The sequence below is a fragment of the Neolamprologus multifasciatus genome, chromosome 14, assembly GCF_963576455.1.
Source record: "Neolamprologus multifasciatus chromosome 14, fNeoMul1.2, whole genome shotgun sequence".
Taxonomy (NCBI): domain Eukaryota; kingdom Metazoa; phylum Chordata; class Actinopteri; order Cichliformes; family Cichlidae; genus Neolamprologus; species Neolamprologus multifasciatus.
The window spans coordinates 39,030,840-39,047,307 of record NC_140452.1 but is presented as its reverse complement, the minus strand read 5'-3'; the positions used below and the strand labels follow the sequence as shown (position 1 = coordinate 39,047,307).

At 39.9% G+C, this 16,468-nt stretch overlaps 1 protein-coding gene across 5 annotated transcripts in view; it reads left to right on the top strand.

The window, feature by feature from the left end:
* The first annotated feature begins 213 nt into the window (after positions 1-213).
* Positions 214-16,468, top strand: part of sez6b (seizure related 6 homolog b) — a 222,630-nt gene continuing 206,375 nt past the window's right edge. For 3 of the 5 annotated variants that reach the window (XR_014868696.1, XR_014868697.1, XM_085130752.1), the window contains exon 1: positions 214-632. Coding sequence is in view for 3 of the 5 variants with exons in the window: in XM_085130752.1 (XP_084986878.1) it covers positions 557-632 (76 nt within the window). In the remaining 2 variants the exon portion in view is untranslated. The remainder of the gene's footprint in view (positions 633-16,468) is intronic. The other 2 variants (XM_085130753.1, XM_085130756.1) reach the window with 1 other exon arrangement.

Genomic DNA, 16,468 nt, shown 5'->3' with positions numbered 1-16,468 from the left:
AAATGCAGGACTTAATGCAAAGGATCAGATAGCATATAAATTCATTAATTGCAACAAAACTAAAATCAAAATATAGAAAAATGTAGAAATTGTATACATATTCATCAGTGATCTGACGTCAAACGTTCACAATTTACTTTTAGCCTTTAAAAAAAAATCACTGTCTTTAGACCAAACTTTGAGCTCCAACTGTTTTCCTGTGTTCCACTGGATGACGCTAGGAGCTGTTCACAGTGCTGAATGCTCGGCGGCAGTGCTGCCCTGAAGAGGAGTCTCCTAGCAAGTAGAACACAGAGCGCTGCAACGGCAACAGCAGCTCCCTACAGCCTCCAGTCATCGCATAGAGTACAGTCTGTAGTCTGTAGTCGTGTTGGTGGAACGAAAATAACAGCCCGTCGTCTGCTTCAATGAGTACGTTCAGACAGCAAAACCGGGCTGAAGTCACCCAAAGGAGCACGCAGTGTGTGTAGTCGTTGTTCGGCGGAGCTCTCTGTGCTTCAGTCCGTCGGAGGGAAAGTGCCGATTCCAAGGCTCAAGAAGCGCTAAACGGGAAAACATGATGAATGGGATGAGATATTATTTCCCTGTCCTGCTTGTTCTGGTGGCGGTGGTGAAAGACACGGGCGCCAGAGGTAAGAACTGTTCAAATTATATTTATTTCGAAAAAGCTGTTCCCGTGTTTATCTCGAGTGCTTACATGCTTTTTCAGCCTTCGACTTCGCTTTCCAGAATTAGATGCTCGGGTGGTGGATTTTGTCTTATTTTCGTAATGGACGCTTTCCGTTTCCACCGTTTTCCAGCTCCTCCATGTGCTCACACGGCTTACGAATAAAACGCACTGGTTATTGTGAAGAAGACACGAGTGCGTATAGAGGTTGTTTCTAAATTTCAGGTTTGATTGTTTACATTGCAGTCCGATAAAAACACGAGCAGCACAAATCTTAAAAGCCTATTAAAGTTGTCAATCAAGGCGCATTTTACATAGCAGAAAGCAAACTTTAATAACCGTTACAACTTAGTATATGATTCATTTATGAGTCCAGAGGCAAGCGGGCGGATAAAAATGCAATTTTCCATCCTCAACATTACTAACTAATTACATCAAATACATTAAAAATAAAATGTATACATTAATAAACAACAAAGAAAGATCGCATCTTTCTCAGTGCTCTTATCATAAGAGAGGAATGGCTTTACAGCTTTCCTACATTTTTCATATTTCCCAACAAAACACAGAGGGCAACAAAGCACGGATGGTGTTAGACGTCTCCCCGGATAGAGGCTAGGCGACATTTCGCCTAATATTTTCTGAATCCCTAGCCCGATACCTAAGAATTGACTTATCAACACTGCCTAGCATTAAAACTGTTATTATATCATAGATATCATACATGCCTCTTTGACAGATGACAATAACTCTATGAAGTAAAGAAGTTATCTGAGGAGAAGCCCCTGCTTTGTCACTCATCTTTTAATTAGACATGTCTGTGTAGGTGCAGCCGACACCGGCAGAATCCACATCTCCATCTGACTGGCAGTCTGACTGGCAGTCTAAAAACAGGCATCTGACTCCATGATCGGAGTCAGATGCCTGTTTTTAGATCTATATTGTGATATGCTAGAAGTGTAACTTACTAAATAAGCAAGTAGAGGATTCATCATGACATAGCTAGAATGAACTGCTCAGTGTGCCATTTGGTTTGAGTTTCCTCTAGGAATTTGATGTCACAAAGTTAAACTGTTCCCTGTTAGACTGCTGCTACTGTCACCATACACACTTCCATTAGCAGAGCTGTGTACTAATTTCACACAACATAATTAGTCTTAGTATGTTTGTGTTTCCACAGCAAAATGAAATATAGACCAAGTGTGTTTTTGACTGTACTGCACTGCTAGTGTACACTAAAAAATCACAGCTCTAAGGGTAAAAAGGTAAGCTACGAAGTTGCTGAAAATATAAATATGTTTCAGAAAATGTTGGTGGATATCTTCACACAGATTAAAGGCTCAAATATATATTTTTCTCTGTCAATGTCAAATGTCAAAACTCATAAAATTTGTATTTTTTGTAGAGTTACTTCAAGATAGCAGATTAATAACTTCTGTAGTGCTGTATACACTTTTGGGCTGACATGAAGGAGAAGAGACTTATGTTACAGGTTTTTGTTTTCTTTCATTTTGTGTTATTGCTTTTCCCCCTACAATACATCATGAACATGGGACCTACTGAGGTGCTATTCCTGAGGAGTTTTTGTTCTGGGGCTGTAAGATGTTGCTGATGATTGCGAATGCTACTGTGGAGGATGTGCAACAAGATTACTGATCTAAGTCATCAGTGATTTTAATGTCTTGATTGTCTGACATTTTTGACTGAGGTCAAAATGAATTAGGCAGAGAAAATTCAGGTCCACCTTCTCCTAAGTTTGTCTATTAGAGAAGACTTTATCTAAACAGTTTGAAGCTGTTAGAATTAGTTTGGGATATGAAAAACTTTCTAACCCGAGCCAAGAGTATTGAAGTTTTAACAGGTTCGAATCTCATAACAAAAGTCACAGTAAATTATTTGTGTAAAGTTATTGGAGTGTACCCAAGCAATGGAGTTTCATGGAATAAATAATGTATGGCCTGCTGTTGGCATGACTGACAGGTCTGACCCAGGATCCAGACCTGGATTGAATAGGTTGAATGACATATGCATCTAATTTGTCCCCAGAACTCGTCATCCAAGGAACTTGTTCTGGGCTAAAGAGTTATTTAGTTATTTAAAAGTTACCATTATTATGTTTAAATGGTAAATGGCCTGCATTTGTATAGCGCTTTTCTAGTCCCTAAGGACCCCAAAGCGCTTCACACTACATTTAGTCATTCACACACTGGTGATGGCAGCTACATTGTAGCCACAGCCACCCTGGGGCGCACTGACAGAGGCGAGGCTGCCGGACACTGGCGCCACCGGCCCCTCTGACCACCACCAGTAGGGTTAGTATCTTGCCCAACGATATTTGGCATGCAGCCAGGAGGCAGCCTGGGATCGAACCACCGACCTTCTGATTAGTGGCTGACCTGCTCTGCCACCTGAGCTACAGCCACCCCATAAATGTTCTTGAAAAATAATCTAGCTGATAATTATGCTCACATATCTGATACTGACTAATCAAAAATCTCTTTATTGAATTACATTGCTGGCAGTCATGTTGACTAGTTTTCAGGCAATCAAAAGCTGTGGAAGTGAACCGTGAAAACCTGGATAAAAACAAAGTTTTATTCTGAGTGTGTAAAAATTTAGTATAACACAAAGTGTCTCATGCAAAGATACTTCACCTGACCTTGGTTGCTTATGTGTCTAAATTAGAAACAATGAGTAGGGATTTTGGGGCTTTTAATTTGTAAACAGCTTTTTCAAAATTCAGTTTTTTAGCCTTTAATATATAGAATGCAGTATTTGTTAATGGTCAAGCTTAAATTAGCTTTTTTGGTGTAGTGCTCAATCTTGCGTCCTGAGGTAGCTTGTGACAAAAAAGATAAAAAAGTAGAGATGCTGTTTGATATCCCAGTAGGTTTGAAGAATGCTTAGTTTAATGCATCATTTGTAACAATCTAGCTGCTAGTGGTCTTAAAAAAGTTGTAAAGCTTAAGATTCAAGGAGATGTGGCACTTGTGTGTTTCGGTATTAACATTTTTTAACCAATTGATTGGCCTGCTTTTGTAATATACATAATATTCAAACATGTAACATTTCACGTTTTGTGCTTGTATAGTACTGTCCATTTTTGTCACCCAAGGGAGGTGATACTTTATGTTAGTAATTGCTATCCTTGACCCTGGCTTCTGATTAGCCCATAATCAGAAGTGCCAGGACCCTGCAGACGCTTTGTTTGGCTGCCACTTCTTACTATTCAAAGCTCTTCACTGTCACTGATGCACAAAACCGTGTGCTCTCAGTAAGCTTTAATGGCATAAAATAAGCCTTGCATGAAATAAACCTAGTGCTTTTGGAAAGCAGAATAGCAGAGGTTATAAAGTCGGTCTTTTTTTGGTTCACTGTTGGCTTCAGGGATCATGCTTGTAGTTGACCTTGACCTTTCATTTTTCTGGAAGGCAGGCATTTTCTTTGCAGGACTGTGTTAGCACCAAGTTCTGTTTACAAAACAAAATCAGTGGTGTGTGTTACAGTCCTGTTATTACAAATCCAAAATGCTTCAACATCAGTACGACCAAAGCATAACATACATTTGTTTGTGTCTTTTTTAGGTACACAGACAGCTATCTGTTTCTATTTATGTCTCTACGGTCTGGGAATCAATTTTTAGGCTGTTAACTTCTTAGGGTTGCTCGTGTCTCCATTGTTAATACAGCACAAGTGTTTCAAATTACGCTGCATTTACAACTACAAAACAGTGTCAACAGGCATAAAGGCAGACACGATGTTCACTGTGATGTACAGAATGACTCAACAAAATCACAATTTTATTCGCTCTGTATTGTTCCTTTTTTATATACTAAACCAAAATGCAATCAAACTCTGAGCCAAAAATAAGCTGACAGTTATATTCTGTTGACATCTGCACACACGACGTTTTATATTTTCTTGTTCTTCTTCCTTTTCGTCCAGCTGTGACGGTTCACCACAGCTGATCATCTCCCACCATCTGACCCTGTCCCAAGCATCCTCTTTTGTGAACACAGCGTTTTATGATTCGAGTGTGAACAAGTGAATTTGAACTGTTTGAACCACAACTTTACAATGACTGGGATTGTTAGTCATTGTTAGTTAACAGTAAATGATTATTAATTCAAGCTTAACTCAGTTTACTACTTGTGAACAATGCTCATTATAAAGTGATAACTATAACTTTACTATAACTAATGATAATTATTCCAATTTTAAGTAATTCAGTACAAATAGGAACAACCAATAAAGAATAAAAAACATAGTTAATCAAAATGTGAACTATAACAAGTGGCAACAAAGGTGCAACCCAGAAACTACTAACAGACTCCATGACCAATCCTTTTCAGCATCAGTTTATTCTGCACGCACCAATATGTGTCATTCACTTTCCTCGTTTTGTCCTTGAAATACAGATTTGGCATAAACCACTTAATCTGAAGCAATTTATTTGTTATAATACACAAGAGTCTCATAGCCTTCACCAGTAATAGATTGCTTGGTTGTCATAGTGATCATCAAATTATTTTTAATATGACCTAAGTTGACTTAAGTCCTGTGTTTTTTTTTGTTTTTTGGCAAACAATTATGGCATGACTTGCAAAATAGGTTTGAGATCTTGAATTTAAACATAAAGTGCAGCTACACATTGTACCCACAGCATCTCAATTAGTCAACATATTTTGTTAAAATTTAAAAGGATGTTGGGTTGGTTTTTCATTTGGTAATGATGCAGAACATGGAGGAAGACGATACTTTGCAGAACTGGGGCACTTGTTAACAGATCTATACTAAAATTACAATGTGAAACAGCTCAACCTCTACGCAATTAACACTGCAGCACATGTCAACAGTGCGGATGTACTATCTGTCAGAGAGAAGAAGTAGCTCCATGACAAAGTAAATCTCTGTGCAGACAGAACCAGTATTGAGATGACAATGTTGCATTTTCAGCTTTGGGCAGTTTTATCCTGAAGCTTAGACCTGAGCGATCAGTCCTGCTTCTACTTAATGTTTTGCCATTGTTACTACACTCACTGCTGATTGCTGCTCTGTTATTCTGTTATACTGTCTCTTTTCATGTAGCATTCTGTGCAGTTTAAGCACAATAATGGAAATATAACTGCAAGTAGTTGTAGACCTGAAATAGAACCTGTTTTGATGATGTCTCAGAGGTTTTGAGGTCAGACAGTCTGTCCTTTTTCCTTCAGATTACTACCCAGATAAATATGTTGGCCCTGGCTGACCCAGAGCAAGTGATGCCCTCAGTCCCACCCCCAGGGCCTGCTTGCATTGCCACTGCCTGTCATCATTGTCAGCACTCTGCTGGGAGAGCTGCCTGACACTAATGGCTGCTGCAAGGCTGACTGGGCTAAAGGGACTTTATTATAGGCCAACAACAACACAGTGCACCAAACACATATACATCACAGCTTTCAGGGTCTAAAGCAGGGGTGTCAAACTCAAATACACAGTGGGCCAAAATTCAAAACTGGAACAAAGTCGCGGGCTAACATTAATATTTATTGAAATATATTTATTCCTCCAGATATAAGAACAAATCTTTTCTTATGGACTCAAACATGTTTTGCTGAAAAACTGAATATGGAACAAGCAAAGCTTAATACTAAACATATATATATTAGCTGTATAATACCAGTAGGCCAGCTCTAATAGTAATTTGGTATGGCTTCGCGGGCCAAATGTAATTAGGCTGCGGGCCAAACTTGGCCCGCGGGCCAGAGTTTGACACCTATGGTCTAAAGGAAGGGGCTGCATAGTGCCCTTGGCCAATGGAAGTGATCCAATTTTTAAACAGCACAAATATATTCATGATTTAACACTGGAAGTCATGTGTTACCACACCCCAAAAGTTGTGTTATATTTTCTCTCAGAGATGAATTAGTATATTTTGGGTTCTTACATCTTCAACGTGTGGAAGAGGATTGTACCTACACAACTAATACATAAAAAACACCTAAAAACATATAATATCTAACTGTCGGATGCAGTAGTGTAAAGCACACTGCCGTGGCCTCTACAGCAGTAGAGATGTGTTCTATTGAGTGATGAATTATGCTTCTCTGTTTGGCAATCCGATTGATGAGTCTGGTTCTGGTGGTTGCCAGGAGAATGGTACTGGTCTTACTGCATTGTACAAGTGTAAAGTTTGGTGGAGGAGGGAATATGGTGTGAGGTTGTTTTTCAGGAGTTGGGCTCAGCCGCTGAGTGCCAGTCAAAGGAACTCTTAATACTTCAGCAATGGACAATTTCATGCTCCCAACTTTGTGGGGACAGTTTGGGAACGGCCCTTTTCTGTTGCAGCATGACAGTGCACCAGTGCACAAAGTAAGGTTCTGTGTGATTAGTGATTAGTGTTTTAAGTTACACTTTTTCACTGTGTCATTGTCAAGCTTTTCTTAATACCTTTTCCATGGATTTTATATAAAAGACAGACAAGAGCACTCAAAACTCCTTGCTTTCTATCTAACATTCACACATTCGTATTCTGATGAATTCACCGGAGAGCGACTTGGGGTTAGTATTCTGCCCGAGGATACGATGCAGACTGGAGAAACCAGCAACAGTCCAATCAGTAGATGAGCAGCTATACTTCCTGAGGAGCAGCCATCCACAGTCACTGTGATGTCACCCTTTTGCCTTGATTTTGAAACCTCAGTGAAACCTCATTTTAGCTCCTACCACGCTACTCTTAGAAGATAGAAGTTTCTATTTTTGAATTATCAGGTGACAGTACCAAGCTTTGGTCACAAGTGTCATTTGTAACATTCATACATGGCTGACTAAAACCTTTGCTGAATAAAACGGTTTCTTCCTTTCAGAATCTGTCCTCATTTAATTCATATAACTCCTTCAAATGTTTATAGGAACTATTTTCAGAAGTGATAAGAGGCCCTTTCTTCCTTCTCTATCTGTATCTCTCTCTCTCCCTCTCACACACACACATACACACCCTTTCCCCACCCCCTTCATCATCCCTGCCACAGCAGAAAAGCAATTTGTTCTTGGTGTCACTGATCTGATGCAATCAGCACTGCTTCACGCTTTTGAATAAAGAAAAGACAGCGAGGAAGGACACTGTGTTTAATTAAAAGACACACTTTTGTGAATGTGACGATCATATAATTTAAGGTGGAGGACGTAAGGGTTACTTGTTCAACACCTGCGTAACAATTACGACTGATTAACCTATCCAAACTCACCCGTTGCACTCATCAAGAGCTATTCAGGGTGTTGAGACTACAATCTCCTTCTAATTGTCTGCCAGCCTTTTCCTCTTTAAAGCACTCACTTGGAAATGAGATTTATCAAAATGCACTGCTGCTCCCTCTCACAGGAAATAGGGGCTTTGGTTCTTTACATACAACTGCTGACACCTTCAGAGAGGAGCTGAGGGGGTGGAGAGGTGGAGCACTCTCATTTTCCCTTTTCTCCATCTCCTCTTCTCTCCTTGGATAGCAGTCCCTGTGAAGTGAACAGTGCTCTTGTGAAGTATTTACCCTCATCTCTGTCAATCAAAGCTGGTTTCCTAAGGCTGCATTCATCTGCTTTACAATATCTTTGTGTCCTCTCCAGTTTGCTATTTCCCATGACAGAGTCTCTGAGTTAAATTAAAGATGATGCAAATAGCAGATGATGCATTTTGAATTGCATCTGCTTTATATGTCACCATCGCATCCCACATCCTGACATCTCTGAATGCTGCTTCATGTGGTGTATTAGCCTTTACAGAACATTCTATGACGTGAAGAGTCACACATTGAGCTGAGAGTGTCTCTTTTGACTTTAAATCTGACAATAAAGAATTCTCTGAATCCAGTTTTGCACACAGACACAATTAAGTCCACCCTAACTGTCTGAATTTCAAACTGGCACATTAATCCTTAGCATGGCCTAATTGATAGCTGTCACTTAACATCAATCCAAGAGCACCTTGAGGTATTGCTTGCAAATCAATAGTCAGCGTCAGTCATATTTGGTTTGTTGCTATGCCTCAAGCAATCTATTTTGGATCTTGCACCATTTATTTTAGGTGAAAGCTACTTTTGGCTTCTCCCCTGTGTTTGATCTTCCAAAGGTTTTCACCAATGATGGACAAATTATTTACTTTATTTTAACCTATACGCTCTACTTGCTTAGTGACGCCTTGTCACTGAGTTTATACACTCAACAATGGGCGTGAACATAGAGCAGAAATTCTGCTCCTTGTTGACATGTTAGCATCAAACAGTTATTGTTGGTTTGCAGGCAGCACCTTTTTGATTTCCCAAATTGAAGTCTGGTGACTGTGGATCACTGCACTCTGCTGGTTCATGTTTAAAAACGTGATGATAAAAGAATTTCGACGTGTTGCATAATCCTGCCCAAGCCGTTAAAAGATGGTGCGCTATGGTCATAAATAAATGCATGTGATCAGCAAATGGTTGTGGTTTCCACTAAGAGGTTCACAACTCAAACACAAAAAACACACAGAGAAAAACAACATGCAATGCTTTCATCATACCTCACCATGAGAACCAATATTTTCTTTCTTCTAAACTTTTCCCTCATCATGGATGCTTTAGTTCTTTGCGACTATCCTGTCTAAACTCAGCAGATGTTTTTGTGTCTAAATCCAATTAGGTAAGCAGTTAAACCTGCACCAGTGGCATTAACATGTAGCCATATTTAAATTTTACCCAAATCCCTTTTCTTCTCTTTGGGATTTTACCGTTTAAAAACTCATTTATTCAACATAGCTTTTCCATCTAGTTAGCGTCCCTGTTTTATATTTGGTTCGATTTCTTATTTATGTACTTTATCTTTTAGCTATATCTGTTCTTAGTAACTTTGTTCTTATATTCCCTTTTATTGTTGTATAATTAGTGCCCTTAACCTGATGACATATGTGGTACTTTGTTAATAGTCTTTTATTTATTGTCTTAATTTTCCTGTTTTTATTGTAAAGCACTTTGGTGTACCACTGGTCTTTTAAATGTGCTATACAAATAAAGTTGTATTGTATTGTATCCTTGGTTTTGTGATGGCTTGTGGAAGTGGTTAGACCTAAGGAGCAGACAAAACAACGAGTTGTGCAAGAAAGTGGGTTATTTACAAGCTTCAACAGTGATGAAAAAAAACTGAATTAAGGTGTGGCATATATACCTTTATGTGGCTTTTAGGGAGTCTGTAAAAGGGGGGAGGGAGAATTAGTAGAGGCAGGAGTACAGGCGGAGGCAAATAACTGAATATTTGACTGAACCATTCCTTGAAATCCGAAGAGTGTGTTTCTAAGGGAGGTTAGTCGCAGGGCTGACTGGAGCTGAGGGTACCAGAGAACTGTGGTTTAGTTTGGGCAGAGAGAAGAGTTCCTGTCAGAGGCTGTATGGGAGAAGCTGCATGCTAGAAGGCTACAGATGTTTTACCTATGATCTGGAGTTCCACAGAGCAAGATGGGTGAGTTCTTTCGGTAAGTAGCTGGAGATGCACAGCAGGAGTCCATGAATATCGGACACCATGAAGGAAGAGACAGTCTTGTGCAGAATCAGAGTCACAGCTGAGCCTAAATACATTCATTGCTTTGAGATGAGTATAATCCCAGCTTAGGAGGAATGGCTTCACTCAAAGGTGGAGGGCCTGTAGCCTGACAGGTCTGACGCTGTGCAGTAAAAGACCAGAGGTGGCAAAAGTATATAAGATAAGATAAGATAACCTTTATTAGTCCCACACGTGGGAAATTTGTTTTGTCACAGCAGGAAGTGGACAGTGCAAAAGTTATGAAGCAAAAATTAGAATAAAATAAGAATAAATACAGTACACAACTGTACAGACTAGAATAAAATAAAATACTATATACAGTAGAATAAAATAGAATAAAATATACAATAAGAAAAAAATAGAATACAAATGCTTTATACAACTGAGTAAAAATACAACGATGCCAGAAAAGATTATTGCACATTAGTGTTATTGCACATGTGTGGATGTGTTTGATCAGTTAAAGTCTTTGTTGTGGAGTCTGACAGCAGTGGGGAAGAAAGACCTGCGAAATCTCTCCGTCCCACATCGTGGGTGCTGCAGTCTCCCACTGAAGGAGCTGCTCAGTGCTGTCAGAGTCTCATGCATGGGGTGGGAGATGTTGTCCAACAGTGACGACAGCTTAGCCACCATTCTCCTGTCACTCACCACCTCCACTGGGTCCAGAGGGCATCCTAGAACAGAGCTGGCCCTTCTGATCAGCCTGTTCAGTCTCTTCCTGTCCCCAGCAGAGATGCTGCCACCCCAGCAGACCACACCATAAAAGACACCACCACAGAGTAATAGAAGGTCTTCAGGAGTGGGCCCTCCACTCCAAACGACCTGAGTCTCCACAGCAGGTACAGCCTGCTCTGCCCTTTCCTGTAGAGGGCGTCTGAGTTATGAGTCCAGTCCAGTCTGTTGTTCAGATGAACACCAAGGTACCTGTAGCTGTCCACAGCCTCAATGTCCATACCTTGGATGTTCAGTGGTTGCAGTGGAGAATGCTTGTGCCCGCGGAAGTCTACCACCAGCTTCTTGGTTTTACTGGCGTTGGTCTGGAGGTAGTTCAGCTGGCACCAGTCCACAAAGTCTATATACATTCTTTATTTAAGTACAAGTGCAGATATTAGTATTAAAAATACTCTAGTAAAAGTTGAAGTACATATTCAACTTCTTTACTCAAGTCAAAGTGAAAAAGTATAAAAGAATATATTATTTTTTAAATTATTATTATTATTATTATATTTTTTTAATGTTCACGGTGCACCATGTAAAACCGGTTAAAACCAATAAATAAATGTTTAAAAAAAAGTGAAAAAGTACAGGCTCTGAAATGTATTGCAAGTAAGAAAGTAAAAAGTAGCTCTTTAGACAATGTTTCTGAAGGCTATTTTTGAGTAAAGCTAACTGGACCTTGTGCTATATTAATATAATAATAAAATAATATTAGTAGATGGAAATACAAACTTCACTCTAGTTTAAATTTTAAATCTAATAAATACACTCAGCTTGAATCAGTTAAGTAGAAAATGAGCAGGGAAAACGAAGGAAAAGAAATATCTTCTTTTCCCTCCATGATGTTGCCTACATCATGGAGGGGACTTTGCCTCTAAACAGGAAAATTAGTAGGGAAAGGGGTTAAAGTGGGATTCAGCACGTGGGGGAATCGGTTGTGGTGGCTCAGTGAGGATCAGCTGATTTGGGCTAATGCTGCTCTGGGGTGGATTTGCACAACTGAATTTAACACGATGTAAGCAGATATTTTATAAGTTTTCCTGAGTTTCATCCTCTACACTGAAACTATGCTCTTTATCCTGTCTTTATACTAGACAATATAATGTTAGTGTGAAGGTGAAATTCAATAAATGAACCTAAGCATCATCAGCTTAACTTCAAATTCATCTCTGTTACACTCAATGTAACCTTACTCTGGCCAATGGCACGACAGCTACTTTGCACCGTTGACACACTTCTTTATTTTAAATTATTCATAGTAGAGCAAACTGACTTGTGTATGTCTTCAGTTCAATTCAATTAATTTTTGCTCAATAGTTGGTCAAGATGGCGCTTCCACTCTTTGCCAGTGAACTTACTAATGCAACTATGCTGGACATAAGGCGTTGTCTCCACTCCAACTCACCTTTCTCGCACCCTGGCCTCAGTCTCACGGCAAAAGCGCTTCAGAAGCTGGTGCAAGCGCAGTGGTCTGCTTGTGAAGCTTAAGGCGTACTTGGTGTGCCCTTCCCCGACTCCTTGGAATGAACATGGATCTGTGCCTGTGGATCCCATTGACACCTGGCTGGTGCCTGTTGTTGGCTTGTATCAGATGTTCCAGCCGTGTAGGATCTTCACTCCTCTTTGTCAGTGTGGGGTTAACCTCCAGCTGCTGTGTGGGGTCTCACAGTCAGCCACAAATGTGCTGATTGGATTTGTTTTTGGATTTGTGAACACTAGATTGTTGAGTAATACAACTTTTATTTATCACCCAAGGACTAAATTTCCTCTGTATAGCTGAGACATGGTTAAGTGCTGGTGAGTCCAGCGCATTCACAGAACTTGTAGCGGATGCCTGCTGCTTTTTAAAACTCTGCTCAAATATGGGGCAGAGGCCTATCAACATCACCTAGTAGCTTTGAACTGCATGTGTTTGAGCTGAGTCGCTCTCACACAGTGCTCTGTGTTGTGGTTTACAGACCCCCCAAACACAATAAGGACTTCTTAACTAACTTTTCTGATCTGTTGGCTGAAATTATGCCAAAACACGATCATGTCCTTATTTCTGGGGACTTCAACCTTCAGGTGTGCTGCCCTTGTCCTGCTGCAGTTGTTGGGTGCTGTCATGTTTTAACCCTTCCACTGCTGGACAGTTCTCTGTCGTTTTTAATCAGAACTGCAGTAATTCCAGTAATTCTTAAATTCAGATATGATGCTAAGAGAAAACACTTTGCTGCTATTATTATTATTATTCAGGCAAATTGATGCAAGCCTCATGCTTTATTAAAAACTATTGAGATGGTCCTTCATGCGCTGTTGGTGTCGAGTCCTCTCAGGAAATTTGTGAAAGATTTCTAAACTTTTTTATTGATAAAGTATCACATGTGAAAGCGCAGATTTCCCATTCTGCTCTTGACCCTTCTATCCGTGTCCGTTGCTCTGCTACCAGTTATGACAGTTTCTTTGCTCAGCCTGCAGGAGTTGGTTTCTCACCTGAAGCCCTCAGGTTCCCTATATGATGCTCTTCCTCCATGATTTTTCAAAGAGGTTTTTACTCACCATAGCACCATTTGTACTTTCCATTGTAAAAAGTCATTGGTCCTCTGGAGTTGGATCAGTTGTAAATGTGCAGTAATTCAGCCTCTACTCAAGAAACCTGCTCTCGATCCTGATATTATTGCAAATTACAGGCATATTTCCAAACTGCCTTTTATCTCAGAAACTCTTAAAAAGGTAGTTCACAAGCATTTAATGTCCTTTTTAGAGGAACATGGTATTTTAGAGGATTTTCAGTCTGGTCTTAAAGCTTTACACAGTACTGAATCTGCCCTTTTAAGAGTTTTTAATGTGTTATTACCAACCGACTCAGGTGAATGTTATTATTGTGCTTTTAGGTTTAACTGCTGCCTTTGGTTCAGTGGATCATAAAATTTAGTTTCTCGGTTAGAGCAGTTGGTGGGTGTTGGGAGTAGTGCACTGCAGTGGTTCAGATCTTATTTGGCAGAGTGAAACTTGCCAAATAAGTGAAACTTGATGTTTAAATTTAAATATTACCTCTCTTCTACCTCTCATGTCTTGTCTTTCTTATCTTTCTCCATCTCTGAGTGAAGTTAGTTCTCATTCTTTTTGTCCAAGAGCAGCTGTAGCTAGCAGACACACTGTGTGTTTGCTGATGGCTGTCAAGGTGATAGAAATGTTGCATTTGAATTGACCAGACAGTTAAAAAACATTACTCCCTTTATGTTTGCCTTTATGTTTCCACTTTTGTAGGGTTAGCTAGTATCCCAGTACCAAGTACCTGTAGTTGTTTTGGTGTTGGGTCAAACAAAAGAAAAAACAACAGCCCATTTTAACCCCTGACTATGGCGCATGGTTTTGCTTCTTTTATCTCTTTTTATGAGATGCCCTGGTGATTATTCGCCTTTCATGTGTTACTGTTTCGACTTAAACCGGTTTGATGTTTCAAGGCCAATACAGTAATATGCCTGTTTTGAGGATGTAAGGATCAGAAAGTACATATACTTGTTTTAAAAATGTACAAATTTAAAGGAAAAGGTTGTCAGAAAAAAAAAAAAAGCTACTCAGGTAAAGTACACATACCTGAAAATTCTACTTAAGCACGGTATAGTATTTATACTTCGTTACTTCCCACCTCTGCAAATGACTTATATGCTGATGCATATTTTGTCTGATCTCAGGGATTTCTTTGTGTCTCTTTATTTGTTAAAGGACAGTTTTGTCAAATTTGTTAAAAATTGTACTCTTTTTAGCTACAGAGGACGTCCGATCTCTCTCTGTTATTTTTATAGTTGACTAATATATAGCCTTCTCTTTGTCTTTTATCAAAATCTTACTCAGAAAACATCAACTGAGCAGCTTTGACAAGTTTGTAATCGACAGTAACTGCTTCTCATTTCCTGGATGATTGCTCATTTCCTTCTCTGTCAACATCTCATCTGTCCATCTCAGCCATTGCTGCTGCCTCTAAGTCCAGTCCAGTGGGTACTGGAGGCGCATTGATCCAGCAGCAGTGGCGCATGGACATTGTTTATACAGAAGACAGGCCCTGTCCGCTCTTCCTTCATGCACTGGCAGACAGTGTACACCTGTCTAATTGGGGCTGGCGTCTTCTGTGCATACAGAGCCAAAGGCCTCTCCACAATGATTAGGACTCTGACAGCTTGGCTCTCTTTTAGATTGCTGCTCCACATGCAGTGAGCTGTTTTGGTGAGGAGAGGGAGGAGGGTCATAGTTTGTTGTTGAAAGGTAGACAGACAAGGAAAGTCGCTATTTTTGTGTCACACATTTCCGTTGTCCTTGGAAGAGATTGAGAGAAATAACACTTGTCAGTAATGGCTGTGATAGTAATCCTCCTTTTTTGTCCACTAATTTAAATCTATATTCTAAAGGTAAACAGAGCAGGGGCGCCTACACAAACGCAAAGCAGCAGATGAAGCATCGCTGAATATGTTTCCAAACCAACTTCATTCTAAGCCAAAGACTAGAAAATATGGTGAAGCATATCTTGCCTTTGGTTTCACCTGCACAAGTGCCGAGGTAGGTCTCCCTGCAGGATTAGTTTTCCCTGTTGGGAGCAGCGCTGGGCTCTTCATATCACGGACAAACAGGATCCCACATTCTTGATTTTTAGTTCACAAACACTTCTTGTAATGACTAACTACTCCTGACATTTTGGAGATGTTAGCTCTTTATACAGTAAAGTTACAGCAAGATACAAATAACATCAGGCTGATCCTGCCACGATTTGTTCCCCCTGTCTAAATCACGGACAAACAGTATCCTACAGCTGTTTATGTTTTTAAACCCATTTTGCACAGAGAGGCAGTTTTTTGAAAAATGTATTGACAGCAATGTTGAATATTATTACACAGGAAAAAAACAACTACATGTAAAATAATCACACCGTGACGCCTCTGCCTTTCTAAATGGAGGGACAGTGACTTTGTGTTTATATGTAAGCGTGTAAAACCTGCAGATAGAGACAAAATACTGTTAATCTGCCATTCTGCAATTCATCTAATGTACACAATAACGTGGCGCACAGCGTGACGTGAAAAAAGGCACATACCTTTAACGTTGCCTGACGAACTCTGTATTCCTCGTCCACACCTAAACGCAAAAAAGTTCAGTTTTCGGTGATTGGAAACGCCGTTTACGTGGACGAAACAGCTGTGTTTTCAAAAATACCCGTGTAGGTGTGGACGTAGCGTAAAAGAGTTAGTAGTTTATTTTCTTACTACCTGTAATTTGCTTAATTGTTCACTAAATGTTTGAGGTGTGAAACAAAGGGGGGCCTAGCAAAAAAAGTTTGGGAACCACTGCTCTATTCTACAAACTAGAGATGGACTGATACTGACGTAAATTACTGGATCGGATATCGGAGAGAAAAAAAAATGTAATCAATCCGTTAAATATCAAAAAAGCACCTCACAAAACTTACGACATGGTGTAACTCGGCTCATAACCGTAGCACGTTGGAGCAGTGTGCATCACGACATAGAGCGGCTGTGGCTTGCGAGACCTGTTGGCGGTCTGGTTGAGTAT